Source organism: Perca fluviatilis, chromosome 17 (assembly GCF_010015445.1).
Source record: "Perca fluviatilis chromosome 17, GENO_Pfluv_1.0, whole genome shotgun sequence".
In the NCBI taxonomy this organism is placed as follows: domain Eukaryota; kingdom Metazoa; phylum Chordata; class Actinopteri; order Perciformes; family Percidae; genus Perca; species Perca fluviatilis.
Window position 1 is genome coordinate 29,484,690 of NC_053128.1, and position 15,255 is coordinate 29,499,944.

Here is a 15,255-nt window from a genome sequence, read left to right on the forward strand (position 1 = left end):
TTATGGGACCTTGAAAAGTCATGGAAAGGGCGCCCTGATAGCTCAGTTGGTAGAGCGGGCGCCCATATATATCGAGGGTTACTCCTCGAAGCAGCGGCCGCGGGTTCGACTACAATCTGCGGTCCTTTGCTGCATGTCATTCCCCCCCCCCCCTCTCTCTCCCCTTTTCATGTCTTCAGCTGTCCTGTCAAAATGAAAATGTGTGGGAACCCTGTAAATCAGGGGTGTCAAACTCATTTTCCCAGAGGGCCACACTGGAAAAAGAGAACCACGCCGAGGGCCAGACATGGACATGTGCTTTTGTTACTGCATGTCACTTTTTTTCTAACATTATGGTAGCTTTTTTCTTAATTTTTGTTGTTTTTGTTCAGACTTTTTTGTGGCTTTTTCAGACATTTGTCACCTTTTTGTAAATTAGTTGCTATTTCCGACATTTTTGTACGCTTTTTGTCGTATTTTTGTTGACATGAAGCCCTACAAAAGACATCAAAAGAGTTCCTTAGCCATCGTAGAATTTAGCAAATCAAGCAAAACAAAGATACCTTTTTTTTAACAACAACCTGTTTCTCAGCCTGAATATGAAAACTCACTCTCTCTGCTTCTGGTAGAATTTCTGAGTCTCAGAGTCGGCAAATCTGACATATTCTGCTTTGAATGTCACGTAATCGCAGTTTAAAAAACACTTTCCTGTGTTTTTGGTTTGGTGCACAACTAGGCAGGCCAAAATGTTATTGTGAACCCAAATTGATATACGGGCCGGATCTAAATCTGCAAGGGGCCAGATCTGGCCTTGAGTTTGACACATGTGCTGTAAATACTTTCTTGTGGAAGGTCGAGTCAGAGAATGTTATGATGTTACATCTTTGTCAGATCCTGGAGGCGGTCATGGACATCATGCAGGTCCTGCAAGATATCTGCAAGGACCCAGAAGCTCATGATAAAGGTACCGGCATAACACAACTCTTGCTTCCTTTGTCACCCACCCCCTACGGTCTGCTGTTTTTGTGGACTTTTAAAAATCAGTTGAAAACCTACCTTTTTAACCCTCCTGTTGTCCTTGGGTAACATTTGACCCATTTTCAAAGTTTCCACATCTGAAATTTGTGTTTTCTTTCAAGCGAATTGCCCCAGAATAGCATGCCTTGTTCCATACAACGCTCTTCTCGAGTAAAATGAAGGATCAGATCACTACTTTCATAGAATTTTGGATGTTTTATAAAACTTTATAGCATTTGAAAAAAAACAACAATGAAATGGTTTCTAAACAGTATCCTGACTAAACTTTGACAGTCTGTTATTATCCACTTAATTGTAACTAAATGTCGAAATAATTCATAATTTCAGCTTTTTTTTAACTCAAACATGAGGTATAATTCCATATAAATGAGGTTCATTCACCATGAATTAAAAAGAAAATGGTAAAACTAGTGGTAATAAGTTGATGATAGTGGTGAATCTAGTTGTAGTGGGGAAAAAAGCGCAGGAAAAGCAACAAAAATCAAAAAAAAAAAGAGTCAAAAACCTCGAAGGGTTGACCAACCGGCCTACACGGTCATCGGGAAGACAACACAAGGGTTAAACAGGCTTTTAGTTGACCTGTCTGCTCTTTATTTTTTAAGTATGACCTTGTAATGTCGTGGTTTATTGTGTTTTTAATATGTATCATCTTGTATGTTTTTACTTAAACTACTTTGTGACTTTTATCTGTGATAAACGCTCTTATAAATACATTTCAATTACTTAGCCGCTCTGCAAAGATTATATTTTCATCTGCTCTACCTTCCGTGACCCTTTTTTCTGTGCAGAATACCTGTGCAGGTACACTGTGCCCACCCTGCTCGGTGTTGCCCGAGCTTTTGGCCGATACAGCAACACCGACGAGCCGCTGCTGTCCAAGCTGTTCCCCCGACCGGTTACTCCCGTGCCGCCTACGGCCGAAGATAGTGATGCGACGCGCCGGCGGTCCTTCAACGACTTCCGCTCCATCCTGCCGAGCTCTTTGCTCACGGTGTATCAGGAAGACACTCTGAAACGTAAAGGCTGCAGTCAACAGGTAGGGTTATTTGGGAAAAAGGAGAGAAACAAACCTGAACCTCACCTGTAAAAACCTGCCTACAGTGGTGTGCATAAGTTTACACACCCACGCTTAATGACTAAAAAGAGGAATAAAAAAATCATCTTTTGGAAATTGATCTTAATGCCTTAATTAAAAAAATGAGGAAAAATCCAACCTTTAAGGACACCAATTTTGTTTGTGAATGAATAATGTATCGTAAATAAATAAATGTTCTTCCTTAAAATACAGGGGGCATAAGTAAGTACACCCCTATGTTAAATTCCCATAGAGGCAGGCAGATGTTTATTTTTAAAGGCCAGTTATTTCATGGATCCAGATACTATGCATCCTGATAAAGTTCCCTTGGCCTTTGGAATTAAAATAGCCCCCCCACATCATAACATACCCTTCACCATACCCCCACATCATCACATACCCTTCACCATACCTAGAGATTGGCATGGGGTACTTTCCATAAGATCATCTCTCAATGAAAATCAAACTAGTTATTAGGCTAACTAAAATAAAACCATGACAATCTCTAGGTATGGTGAAGGGTATGTGATGTTAATGAAAATAGGAAATATTGGAGGTGAATATTGATTTTAATAGGGGGTTGGTGAGGAATGTGGTATTGGGGTATGTGTGATGTGGGGGTATGGTGAAGGGTATGTGATGATGTGGGTATGGTGAAGGGTATGTGATGATGTGGGGTATTAAGGGTATGTGATGATGTGGGGGTATGGTGAAGGTATGTGATGATGTGGGGGTATGGTGAAGGGTATGTGATGATGTGGGTATGGTGAAGGTAGTGATGATGTGGTAGGTGAGGTAGGAATGTAGTTGTATGATGGTATGTAGATGATTGGTTGATTGGTATGTGTGATGTGGGGGTATGGTGAGGGTATGTGTGATGTGGGGGGTATGGTGAAGGGTATGTGATGATGTGGGGGTATGGTGAAGGGTATGTTGATATGTGGGGTATGTGGGTTATTGGTATGGTGAAGGTATGTGATGATTGGGGGTATGGTGAAGGGTATGTGATGATGTGGGGGTATGGTGAAGGGTATGTGATGATGTGGGTATGGTGAAGGTATTGATGATGTGGGGGTATGTGGGTATGTTGATGTGGGGGTATGGTGAAGGGTATGTGATGATGTGGGGGTATGGTGAAGGGTATGTGATGATGTGGGGGTATGGTGAAGGGTATGTGATGTGGGGGTATGGTGAAGGGTATGTGATGATGTGGGGGTATGGTGAAGGGTATGTGATGATGTGGGGGTATGGTGAAGGGTATGTGATGATGTGGGGGTATGGTGAAGGGTATGTGATGATGTGGGGGTATGGTGAAGGGTATGTGATGATGTGGGGGGTATGGTGAAGGGTATGTGATGATGTGGGGGTATGGTGAAGGGTATGTGATGATGTGGGGGTATGGTGAAGGGTATGTGATGATGTGGGGGTATGGTGAAGGGTATGTGATGATGTGGGGGGGGGCTATTTTAATTCCAAAAGATGACTTTTTTTATTCCTCTTTTTAGTCAACTTAAGCATGGGTGTGTAAACTTATGCACACCACTGTACATGTCTTCACATAGACCTTTTTTAATGTGTTTTCAGGCCAGTCCAGAGAGAGAATGTCTGACCCCCATCTCACCAGCTGACGCCTCTGCACAGTACTTTGAAGGTAAGTGCCGGTACGCGGTCTGTGCTGCCTGCACGATCCGACACGCGCGTGTAAAGATCGCGCAAGATGCAAAAACATCACAACATCCCCACACTACACGTCACAAAAATAACAATGTGGCCACGGCGTAGTACACGCACGTCGATACACGGTTTTGGATCAGTGACCATAAGTACAGTACAGGCCAAAGGTTTGGACACACCTTCTCATTCAATGCGTTTCTTTATTTTCATGACTATTTACATTGTAGATTCTCACTGAAGGCATCAAAACTATGAATGAACACATATGGAATTATGTACTTAACAAAAAAGTGTGAAATAACTGAAAACATGTCTTATATTTTAGATTCCTCAAAGTAGCCACCCTTTGCTTTTTTTGATAACTCTGCAAACCCTTGGTGTTCTCTCAATGAGCTTCATGAGGTAGTCACCTGAAATGGTTTTACCTTCACAGGTGTGCTTTGTCAGGGTTAATTAGTGGAATTATTTCCCTTATTAATAAAAAAGCAAATCAGATCGTGCAGGCAGCACAGATCGCGTACCAGCACAGTAAGTACCCGGAGCAGAAGCAAGGGTTCAACAATGAGGGTTTCCCGATGGCCCGGGGCAAGGAAAAACGCTGTCGGGCAGCTAGATGTAACAACCCACTTACCTGTTCGGGGCGTCATCGCATCATAAATGACGTTATCGTTCTCTTGCCCCCCGTCGGAGAATGCGTGTTGAATGATTGGATTTGAATGTGCTGCCGGCCAATCAAGAATTGAGTTGGTGCTTGGCTCGTTTGATGTCATTTCTCAAAAAAGAAATTATTTTTTTTTTTCAACGTTGTTTTCAACATTTGCTATTTTTTTGTCTTTTTTTTTTTCCTGCGTTATTTTTGACGCTTTTGGTGTTTTTTTCAAAGTTTGACCATTTTTTTTTTATGTTTTTTTTTTTGTCATTTGGACTTTTTTTTTGGGTAAAGTTTGTTAAAAAGTTTTTTTTTCAGAAAAAAATAACAATTTGTATTGGGGCCAATAAAAATTGACCGGACAAGTGGAAAATAAAATCGAAACGTTATTTCTCAAAAAAGAAATTTGACATTTCGACACTTTTGACAGTTTTTTTTTTTTTTTTTTTTTTTTCAAAGTTTGACCTTTTTTTTTTTTTGGGGGGGGCAAAGTTTGTTAAAAACGTTTTTTTGTTTGTTATTTTTTTCAGAAAAAATAACAAAAAACAAAACAATTGTACAACAACGTATTGGGGCCAGTAAAAATCGACCGGACTAGTGGAAAACCAATCTTAACGCTGAACCGTGCTCTCTAAGGGAACATGCTTTTAATGCTTCTGCTGTCCCTCTTCAGGCTCATACCTCCCTGATGGCAGCGCAGTGGACCCCGAGTACTACTTCTCCACCATCAGCTCCAGCTTCTCCGTCTCCCCTCTTTTCACCGGAAGCAGCTCTGGAGAGTTTCACATCCCTCTGGATATGCTCCGACAGCTCCTTCAAATGGTTAGCAGCCCCACAGCGGCAGAATAGACGCATTTGATATGAAGAGAATTTGACGCAAGATGCAAATTTGATGGAAATTCATTCACTTGTTTCTCTCAAATAGGTTGAACTATTTGTCTCGGAGTCGTTTCTAAAATCACTGGATGACTCCTTGGCAGAACTTATGGAGGTATGAATCTTAAGTCACGACAGATGTTTGTCTTTTTTTGACACAACTGTTCATTGATACATTTCTGCTACTTTCTTGCAGTTGACTCCTGGTCTTCGTCTCTACTACAAAACCTTCAGTGATTCTCTGTATGTGGCCATATTTAAAATGCTAAGAGATACGCTGTACAATTTAAAAGGTAAAGAATCCCCAGTTTCCCCCCCTCCTTGTCTTCAAATGATTCCAAAATTAGGCCGCAAATGTGTCTTCTAAAATACAACAATAAATGATAAGGATGAGTTTTTCTGTGTTCACCAGACCTTCAGACAGACTTTGTGAAGGAGGTTCACGACTTTGTGCTGGAGCAGTTCAGCAGCAGCCAGTCGGAGCTGCAGAGGATCCTGCATGACGTGGAGTACCTCCACAGTGAGCTGAGCCCGCTCAAGCTGCGCTGTCAGGCCAACGCCGCCTGCGTGGACCTCATGGTGTGGGCGGTTACTGAAGAGCAGGGTGAGAAATCACTTGGTTCAGACAGGAAGTCATCTGCCTCAGAGGTCATCTCTGCAAACAGTTTCCTCTCTTTGTTGTTTTCACCAGGAGCCGAGAACCTTTGCACCAAACTATCAGAGAAGCTGCAGTCCAAGACGTCCAGTAAAGTCATCATCGCTCACATGCCGCTCCTCATTTGCTGCCTACAGGTAACTGCTTGTTTGTTTTGGTTTTTTAACAAAAAAGTAGGGCAGTGTTAGTCGACTAACACTCATTCAATTGTATCGACTAATCGATTAGTTGATTTAATCGACAGATCTGTAAATCTGAGTTTCTCCGCAAAGACTCCACCACTTTAATTCTTGTGTTTACCAGAGATGTGCTCGTACGGTTCTTGGAAATAAGTCATTCAGCATGAAAAAAGCATCAAACATGACTAATGGACTAAAGAAATCTAAGTTGATTAAGACCAAAACGACTGATTAGTCGACTAATCGACTAAGAGGGAGCAGCCCTACTGAAAAGGAAACCTAAGAATGAGAAGATTCTTTGTTGTTAACCTTATAATCTTTGCCAGGAACATGTCCCATACTGTATTAAAATGTTAGCCCTTTTCCTATGTCATAGTTGTCTTATTACACCTGTATTTACATCAGTAGATATTCATTTAACCCTTGTTGTCTTCCCGTCAACCATGCAACTTCTTGTTGTTCTGGGTCAAAATTGAAAAAAAAAATGTTCTTTTTGACACTTTTGTCACTTTTTTCAAAATTTTTCTTTTGTAACTTTTCCCGACGTTTTTTTTCTTTCTTCTCTCTCGACGTTTTTGAAACACTTGCCAATGTTTTTGTTCGGGTTTTTTTTCTGCGCTTTTTTGGACGGTTTTGTTGTGGTTTTTGAAGCTTTTTCTGACATTTTTGTCACTTTTTTGCTTGCCATAAAATTTAATAAAACACCCAAATTCATTGAAAGTAGTGAACTGATCATTTATTTTACTTGTGAAGAGCGTCGTATATGGAACCATCCACGTAATAACTTTGGACAATTTGGTTGAAAGAAACCCAAATTTCTGATACAGAAACTTTTTGAAAATGGGTTGACCCGAGGACAAACGGGAGGGTTAAAAAAATATACATAAATACATAAACAGTTTGGATAGGAATAAGCTAATACTTGGCATTTCTTCTGTCGAAATAGGACAGCGCCGTAACCTTACGTGTAATGTGTAGACTTTAGTAATGTGTAAATTGTTTGCTAGTGAACATTTACTGTGCTGTCCAATCAAGAGCAATCAGCTATATAAACAGGAAGTAACTGAATCATGATGAGCTGTGTTTGTTTGCAGTTGAGTTCAAATATCAACAATCTTTGTTCACAATCACTTACTGCTCTTTTAATTTATTGGTGTGTAAAACTTAACTTGGTAAACATTAAGTTTGACCTTACAAACAGCTGCTGCAACCTGCTCCAGCTGTTTTTTGTTTTTGTAAAGCCTGGATGGAGAGCAGCCATAGTTGTTAACTCATACACACACACACACACACACACACACACACACACACACACACACACACACACACACACACACACACACACACACACACACACACACACACACACGTCTGTGTCCACAGGGCTTGGGTCGTCTGTGTGAGCGCTTCCCTGTGGTGGCCCACTCTGTCACCACGTCGCTGAGAGACTTCTTGGTGGTGCCCTCACCTGTTCTGGTGAAGCTGTTCAAATACCACAGCCAGTACACTCCAGGTAACCGAGCGCCACATCCTTCCAACAGCAGTGGTATTTCCAGTTCTGCGTTTTCTTGACAAATGCTCATTTGTTTTCAAAGCTGCCGGTGAAATAAAGATCCACGTAACCAACGAACATTCCCAGTCCACACTCAGTACCCAGAGCAAGAAGAGCCAGCCCTCCATGTACGAACAGCTGCGGGACATCTCCATCGATAACATCTGCAGGTGAATTCGCCCACATACGCACACTTGTACAGCGTATGCACACCATGGATGTATATAATATAACCTGGATACAGCGTTCGAGGCGGAGCCCTGTTCATTCCTATGAGAGTTGCTCAGGGTGCATGAATAATAATAATAATAATAATAATAATAATAATAATAATAATAAAATAAATAAAAATTAAGCCAAAAAAGTTCAACTTCTGGGTATAAAATGATATGTATGATCGGTGCTGCTTCCGCACTCTGCGGACTGTAGAGCAGGCGCTTTACGTAGAGACCTCCGCCGGCTACTTCTGATTTATCGCTCGGCTATCTTGAATGAGGATGAAATGATTTAATTGTGCGACTATGACAAATGTTATCGGACCAAATGGATCAAATTCTGATAGTGAAACAAGTCATTTGGCGGGTGTTGTGAAGCCCGAAAAAAAATCCATGCACTGATTTCAGTGGTCAGACTCGAACCCAGGCCACTCCAAAGGACTCGGCCTACATGGGTATATGGATATCCTGGAGCTTTCTTAGTGGGTATACTGCGTATACCTGCGTATCACGTAGACTACACCACTGACTGATTTACAGACGTGTCTTTCTATGTAACTCTACGGGAAAAAGTCTTTTTGGGCCCCTTTGGCATAATGTGACGGACACAGAAGTTGTAATCCCACTGTTTGGCTGCTATGTCAAACTGGCTTCAAAGGCCGGCACACTTCTTAGGGACCTGATGCACAGACCTGTACGAACTCACCCTTAACTCTCCAATTTGTCCCTCTGTCCTCAGGTGCCTGAAAGCCGGACTGACTATGGATAATGTCATTGTAGAAGCTTTTCTCGCCAGTCTGTCTAACCGTCTCTACATCTACCAGGAAAACGATAAGTAAGCATCATGTTATGCTACAGATGAGAATGTAAAGTCTTGATTTGAGAGTGTGCTTACAGATGTTCCCGTCTCTTCCCCAGGGATGCTCACTTGATCCCAGACCACACCATCAGGGCGTTGGGTCACATCGCCGTGGCTTTACGGGACACCCCCAGAGTAATGGAGCCCATCCTCCAGATCTTACAGCAGAAGTTCTGTCAGCCTCCCTCCCAGCTAGACGTCCTCATCATAGACCAGCTTGGCTGCATGGTCATCACAGGCAATGTAAATATGTGTATATATATAAATATCTCTATTGTAGAGCTGCAAAGATTAATCGATTAGTTGTCAACTATTTAAAATAATCGCCAAATACTTCAGTTTGAGTCATTTTTTTATATTTAAAAAAAGTAAAAACTTCTCTGCTTCCAGCTTGTTAAATGTGAATATCGTTCTAGTTTCTTCTCTCCTCTGTGACAGTAAACTGAATATCTTTGAGTTGTGGACAAAACAAGACATTTGAGGACGTTGTCTTGGGCTTTGGGAAACATTTTATTGATGAAACAACGAAGCGATTAGACGAAAATAATCGACAGATTAATTGACTATAAAAAAAGACTCGTTAAGGCTTCTTTACAGGCGCCGTTCCCGACGTCAAAATGACGTAGATCTCACTGGCACGCCAAGATTTAAAGTGCGCGACCAGAGGTCGTACACCATTCTATTTTTTTCAGCGCCCCATGACAAAGCGGAAACAGGAAGCATGGACGAGTTCGGGGGCAAGTTTTCCGAGCTAGTGCGCCGATAGCAACTGCATTCTACTGGTACCGGATGCCAGGACTAGGGTGACTGCAAGTCTCTCTTGTAAACTTACCGGGTTAAGTTGAGTTCTTTTATGGTGAATGAAAGGCTTGATCCGACCAAGTAGCTCATCGAATCGTTGTGCAGACATTCTGAAGTATTCAAAGTGCTAACATTCCACCTTCTTGCGACTAGTATTGCGACCACCACGCGCAAGTATAAATAGTTCCCCCGTGACGTCACACTGTCGTGCGACAGGTCGGGAATGGCGAGTATACCGCTCGCTTTAGTTGCTGCCCTACTGTATTGTTTATGCGTATATACAGAACTTATTTAAAAGCGGTGAGAGTTTTAGCTAATGTAAACCCTGACATATCTAACCTCCTAATTTTTCTCTTTTATTTTAACTTAGCAATACATCTACCAGGAAGTCTGGAATTTGTTCCAGCAGATCAGTGTCAAAGCCAGCTCCATGGTCTACTCTACCAAAGACTACAAGGACCATGGATACAGGTGAGCACCATCTTAACCCTCCGAGACCCGCAGGACCGCAGACGATCTCGGCCGACCTTACCGTCATTAAGAGGCTGTAGTGGGCTGGGAATTAAAGCTGGGTAGCATAAGAAACTAGACGACCATGACATGCTAGATTGTCGAGAAGAGGGCTAAATAACGCTCCAAAGTTAGGCTAAATCTCTGCTTGGGAAAAACTGGCTTGGATATTTTCAAAGGGGTCCCATGAGCTCTCGACCTGAAGTTATCTAAATTAAAATGGGTTCCATCCCATGCAGTTTTTCTCATGCAGTACAAATGTGTTAATTTCACCCATTCCAAAAAGGTGTATTTGAATGTTTCAGCATACTGGAGTCCCTAAACAGTCTTGGAATTACATAAATTGGATATGACTGGAAAGCTGAGACTCAAAAATTCCCATAAATTGCTGCAATTACTCATGAAACATAATTGAGCATGAGAATGGCCACCATACACTTCCATCATAATGTTCTAAGCCAAAAATAATAATCGAATAATGCCTCACCGAAACACGTTTATTACATATTTATGACTAGAAACACGGTGCTGAGCTGCATCTCAAATTAATATTTAAGTTTCCAGCATTCAGATGTTGTTTACCACTTCTATGTGTCCTATGTTTCCTGTTCTGTTGGCCCGCTATCTCCGCCTAAAAAATACAAAAATGGGTCTTTGGTGGGCCTCTAAGGGTTTAATGACACAATTACAGTCCTATGGAGTTGTTGAGTATATATGAAAGTGATGCATGAAGTGGGAGAATATGCTATTCCTCTGTATTATTCACAGCTTGTCACGAGAGTCTAGTAAATGAATGTTCCCTCTCCTGTATGCAGACACTGTTCCTTGGCTGTGATAAATGCTCTGGGTAACATAGCAGCGAACCTGCAGGCTGAGCAGATGGTCGACGAGCTGCTGGTCAACCTGCTGGAGCTTTTTGTTCAGCTGGGCTTAGAGGGGAAGAGAGCCAGTGAGAGAGCCCCAGACAAAGGCCCGGCTCTGAAGGTAACACACACACACATATATACAAACAGCAGCAATGAGAACGCATTGCTGGCACAGAAGAAAAGTTTATCCTGACACAACATTTGCTGCGGTGCAGTGCAGCCAATCAAAAGCATGCAAGCGTACACACCAGCTAGAATATTTTGTAGTGTGTAAATTATTTCTAACAGTGCCCTGATGCAAAACTATTGCGGCCAGCCCTGTTGGTTTAGGGGTTTAAAGTGAAGTTAAAGGTGCACTATGAGTTCCTGCATGGTTTCAGCGTGATTTCATTTTTTTTCTCAAATTGTAGCCATCTCTCCTTGATCCACTAGCTGCCTGCCCCCTGAGTGCACCGTGAAAAAGCCCGGTCTCGGGAGACAACACAGGGGTCGTAAACGTCAAACGAACACTAGAGGCACAGGCTGTGCACCCAAATACAACAAACCACGTTCCAGCCAATCACGGACAAGATGGTTGGGGGAGGGGTTGGGGGGTTAGTGACAGTTAGTCATGCGGGGAGCGGCGAGTTTTGTTTGAATTTTATTTGGAACGTCAACAGAAGTGACGTCATGCAGGAACTCATAGTGCACCTTTAAGACCAAAGATTTGTGACAAGACAAAACTGTTTTTGCAGGGAAAAGTTGCAGCCAGCGTGTCGTCCTCTCTATCCTCTCTCTCTCTCTCTCTCTCTCTCTCTCTCTTTCTCTCTCTCTCTCTCTCTCTCTCACTCTCTCTCACTCTCTCTCACTCTCCCTCCCTCTTCTCTTTCCACTTTCCTGTCTGTCTGTACTATGCACTAAAATGCATTAAAAAAAACACTAAAATAATCAACAATAAAAAAGATACAAACAGGAAATGCGGGGAGTGTGATATTTGTGATATTATGCTGAATAAATAAAATTAACTTGACTTGACAAGAGTTTGACTTACAGTTTTTTTTGACACAATGCTAATGTCAGTCGTCAAAGGGCTAAAGGCTTGAAAATAAGTGAGACGTGGACGGATGACGGAAAATTTTAAGGCCAAACTGTTTGAATCTGTTCTGAACGGACTTAGTCGAAGGGAGGGCAAAAAGCTTGCCATCATAGCCTCCCCTCTGGCTGCATCCCACTGCCTCCCTGTGTCTTTTGTGTGTCTTTGTAGTCTTGTCACAATGAATTGTAAAAATGGGCACAATAGCTCAATGGTCTCTCTTCGAGGGCCCGCATGGTGTTGAACTCGGTTGTATTACATGAAAGTGAAGGAAGTAGTGTGAAGAGCCCCCTTGGCCAATCACTAAAGTGCGTGTTTGTGGGGCGGCCTCTAGCTCACCCAGTAACAGCGTGCGCCCCATGTAGGCTGAGTCCTTTGCAGCGGCCAGGGTTCAAATCCGACCTGCGGCCCTTTGCTGCATGTCTTCCCCTCTCTTTCTCTCCCCCTTTCATGTCTATCCTCTGTCACTGTTGAATAAAGGGAAAAGCCCCAAAAATGTATCTTTGAAAGTGCGTGTTTGTTTTGGAAAGTTAGGCAAGGCAAGGCAGCTTTATTTGTATAGCACATTTCAGCAACAGGGCAATTCAAAGTGCTTTACATAAAACATTAAAGAGCAGTTAGAAGACCATTAAAAACAATTTAAAAACATTAATAAACAAATTAAAAACATTAAAAGACAAGAATAAAATTGATAGTGCAGTATAAGAATAAAAGTTACAGTGCAGTATAAGAAATTAAAGTTAATAAAATCGATTATTTAAAGAAAAGCAACATCAAAAAGATAGGTCTTTAGCTTAGATTTAAAAGAACTGAGAGTTGCAGCGGACCTACAGGTTTCTGGGAGTTTGTTCCAAAGATGTGGAGCATAAAAACTGAACATCTTACAAGTTACAGAAATTGTCAGATTTAAAGCAGCACTAAAGCACTTTTCCCACTTCGGTCCCCCTACAGCGGAATTGTCCATTACATTACATTACATTACATTATGCAAGTTTGCCAGATCGGGTAGCGGATCTGTAGTTCGAATGAGACATTACGACAGCGGTAATGGACAATTCCGCTTCCAACCTGTAGGGGGACCAAAGAGGGAAAAGTTATCTAGTGTTGCTTTAACAAGCACTTCATTTGAATCATGCTGTCACCCAGATCTCCTCTCCTCTTTTGTCTCTTTAGGCATCAAGCAGTGCTGGAAACCTTGGTGTCCTAATTCCAGTTATTGCAGTGGTAAGTGTTCTGTATATTTCCAACATTTTCAGCTTTTTTTTATCACACTGTCTTTATTACCTTCTCCCTCATTTAGCATGTCAAATATTGTCGAAACCTAGAAGGGCTGCAACTAACGATTATTTTCATAGTTGATTAATCTGTTGATTATTTTATTTATTTAATGGATTAGTTGTTTGGTCTATAAAATGTCAGATAATGGTAAGAAAAAATGTGTATCAGTGTTTCCCAAAGCCCAAGATGATGTCCTCAAATGTCCTTTTTTAGTCCACAACTCAAAGATTTTTGAGTTTCCTGTCACAGAGGAGAGAAGAAACTAGAACAATATTCACATTTAAGGAGTGGAATCCGAGAAGTTTTTACTTTGTTGTCATAATAAATGACTCAAACCGATTAATCGATTATCAAAATAGTTGCCGATTAATTTAATAGTTGACAACTAATCGATTGATCTTTGCAGCTCTGAAACCTGCCGTAGTACATACTGTATACATTTGTTATAAAAAGGTACATTTGGTCCACTTCTTTAGCATCTAAGACTCGACGATTATACCCTACAAGTAAATCGCTTTAATGCTCTTCAGTAACTGCATAACCACAGAGATCTATTTTCTTTTCCTCTTCTTTCTCTGCTGTTAGCTGACTAAGAGGTTGCCACCAATTAAGGAAGCAAAGCCGCGTCTGCAGAAGCTCTTCAGGGACTTTTGGCTCTACTCCGTTGTCATGGGATTTGCTGTTGAAGGCTCAGGTACAGTTGGTTCCAAATACCTCACGTTGAATTAGGCCATGCATTTGCACTTAATTTAAAAATGATCTAATGTTTAAGTTTGTTTTTGTGATTAACAATTTATATTTAATTTATATAACATACAATTTGCAACAGGAACGCATTTTCAGGTTCATAATTGTATTTAGAGGTTATATCAGAATAGGTTTACATGGTTTAATTTTCAAAAAACACCATATATTTGTTGTACTGCAGAGTATGAGGGCGTGCCCTGACAGTAGCTAGGTAAGGACTACTAGCCAGTCAGAAGCAGAGTATGAGGGCGTGCCCTGACAGTAGCTAGGTAAGGACTACTAGCCAGTCAGAAGCAGAGTATGAGGGCGTGCCCTGACAGTAGCTAGGTAAGGACTACTAGCCAGTCAGAAGCAGAGTATGAGGGACTTTGGTTTTTTTCACTTTGTAAACCTATAACGTGCACAAAAAAGTGCAAATATATAATGCAATAAAGGAAAGGGAAAAAGCCAAAAAACATAATATGAGCAGTTTAATATTCCTACAGATTCTGTCCCACTCCTCATCATGTTTTGTTGTTGTTGAAATCTGCAGGACTGTGGCCAGAGGAATGGTACGAGGGAGTTTGTGAGATTGCGACCAAATCGCCGCTGCTCACATTTCCCAGTGGGGAACCTTTACGCTCGGAGCTGCAGTACAACTCTGCACTGAAGAACGACACTGTCACTGCGGTACGAGAGAACACGCACATGCACAACAATTCTCACGTAAAGTACGCATTAGTTTACGGTTCATTGATGTATTTCAGGGGGAGCTGAATGATCTGCGTAGCACCATCATCAACCTGCTAGATCCTCCGCCGGAGGTGGCTGCGCTCATCAACAAACTGGACTTTGCCATGTCCACATATCTGCTGTCTGTTTACAGATTGGAATACATGAGGTATGCCAACACGTCTACATTGTATATATATATTAGGACTGCTCGATTCTGAAAAATAATAATAATCAAGATTATTTTGGTCACTATTGAAATCAAGATTATTTAACACGATTACTCATCGTCTTTTGGAAAATTTTTGCATTTATTGTATTTATTAGGGGCGGGGGGACAAAATCGATACTGCATAGTGTCTCGATATTTTCCGTGGCAATACTGTATCGATACACGCCAAGTAACAAGCAGAGAATTTTATCTTTTTAGATAAAACAAGATGTTGACAAAGTTTCCTTTTGGGGACATCATTTGAAATTGGTAAAAATTTGAAGTTGTAAAAAAGGTAATAAATTGCA

At 41.5% G+C, this 15,255-nt stretch overlaps 1 protein-coding gene across 1 annotated transcript in view; it reads left to right on the top strand.

Moving 5' to 3' along the window:
• pi4kaa (phosphatidylinositol 4-kinase, catalytic, alpha a) overlaps positions 1 to 15,255 on the top strand; it is a 52,908-nt gene that overhangs the window by 10,125 nt on the left and 27,528 nt on the right. Inside the window, 18 exon segments of the mRNA XM_039779843.1 lie at positions 871 to 943; positions 1,806 to 2,053; positions 3,677 to 3,743; positions 5,089 to 5,237; positions 5,341 to 5,406; positions 5,488 to 5,584; positions 5,704 to 5,895; positions 5,983 to 6,083; positions 7,509 to 7,638; positions 7,721 to 7,847; positions 8,632 to 8,727; positions 8,811 to 8,994; positions 9,923 to 10,023; positions 10,878 to 11,046; positions 13,174 to 13,224; positions 13,864 to 13,972; positions 14,558 to 14,694; positions 14,772 to 14,905. Coding sequence (XP_039635777.1) covers positions 871 to 943; positions 1,806 to 2,053; positions 3,677 to 3,743; positions 5,089 to 5,237; positions 5,341 to 5,406; positions 5,488 to 5,584; positions 5,704 to 5,895; positions 5,983 to 6,083; positions 7,509 to 7,638; positions 7,721 to 7,847; positions 8,632 to 8,727; positions 8,811 to 8,994; positions 9,923 to 10,023; positions 10,878 to 11,046; positions 13,174 to 13,224; positions 13,864 to 13,972; positions 14,558 to 14,694; positions 14,772 to 14,905 — 2,231 coding nt within the window.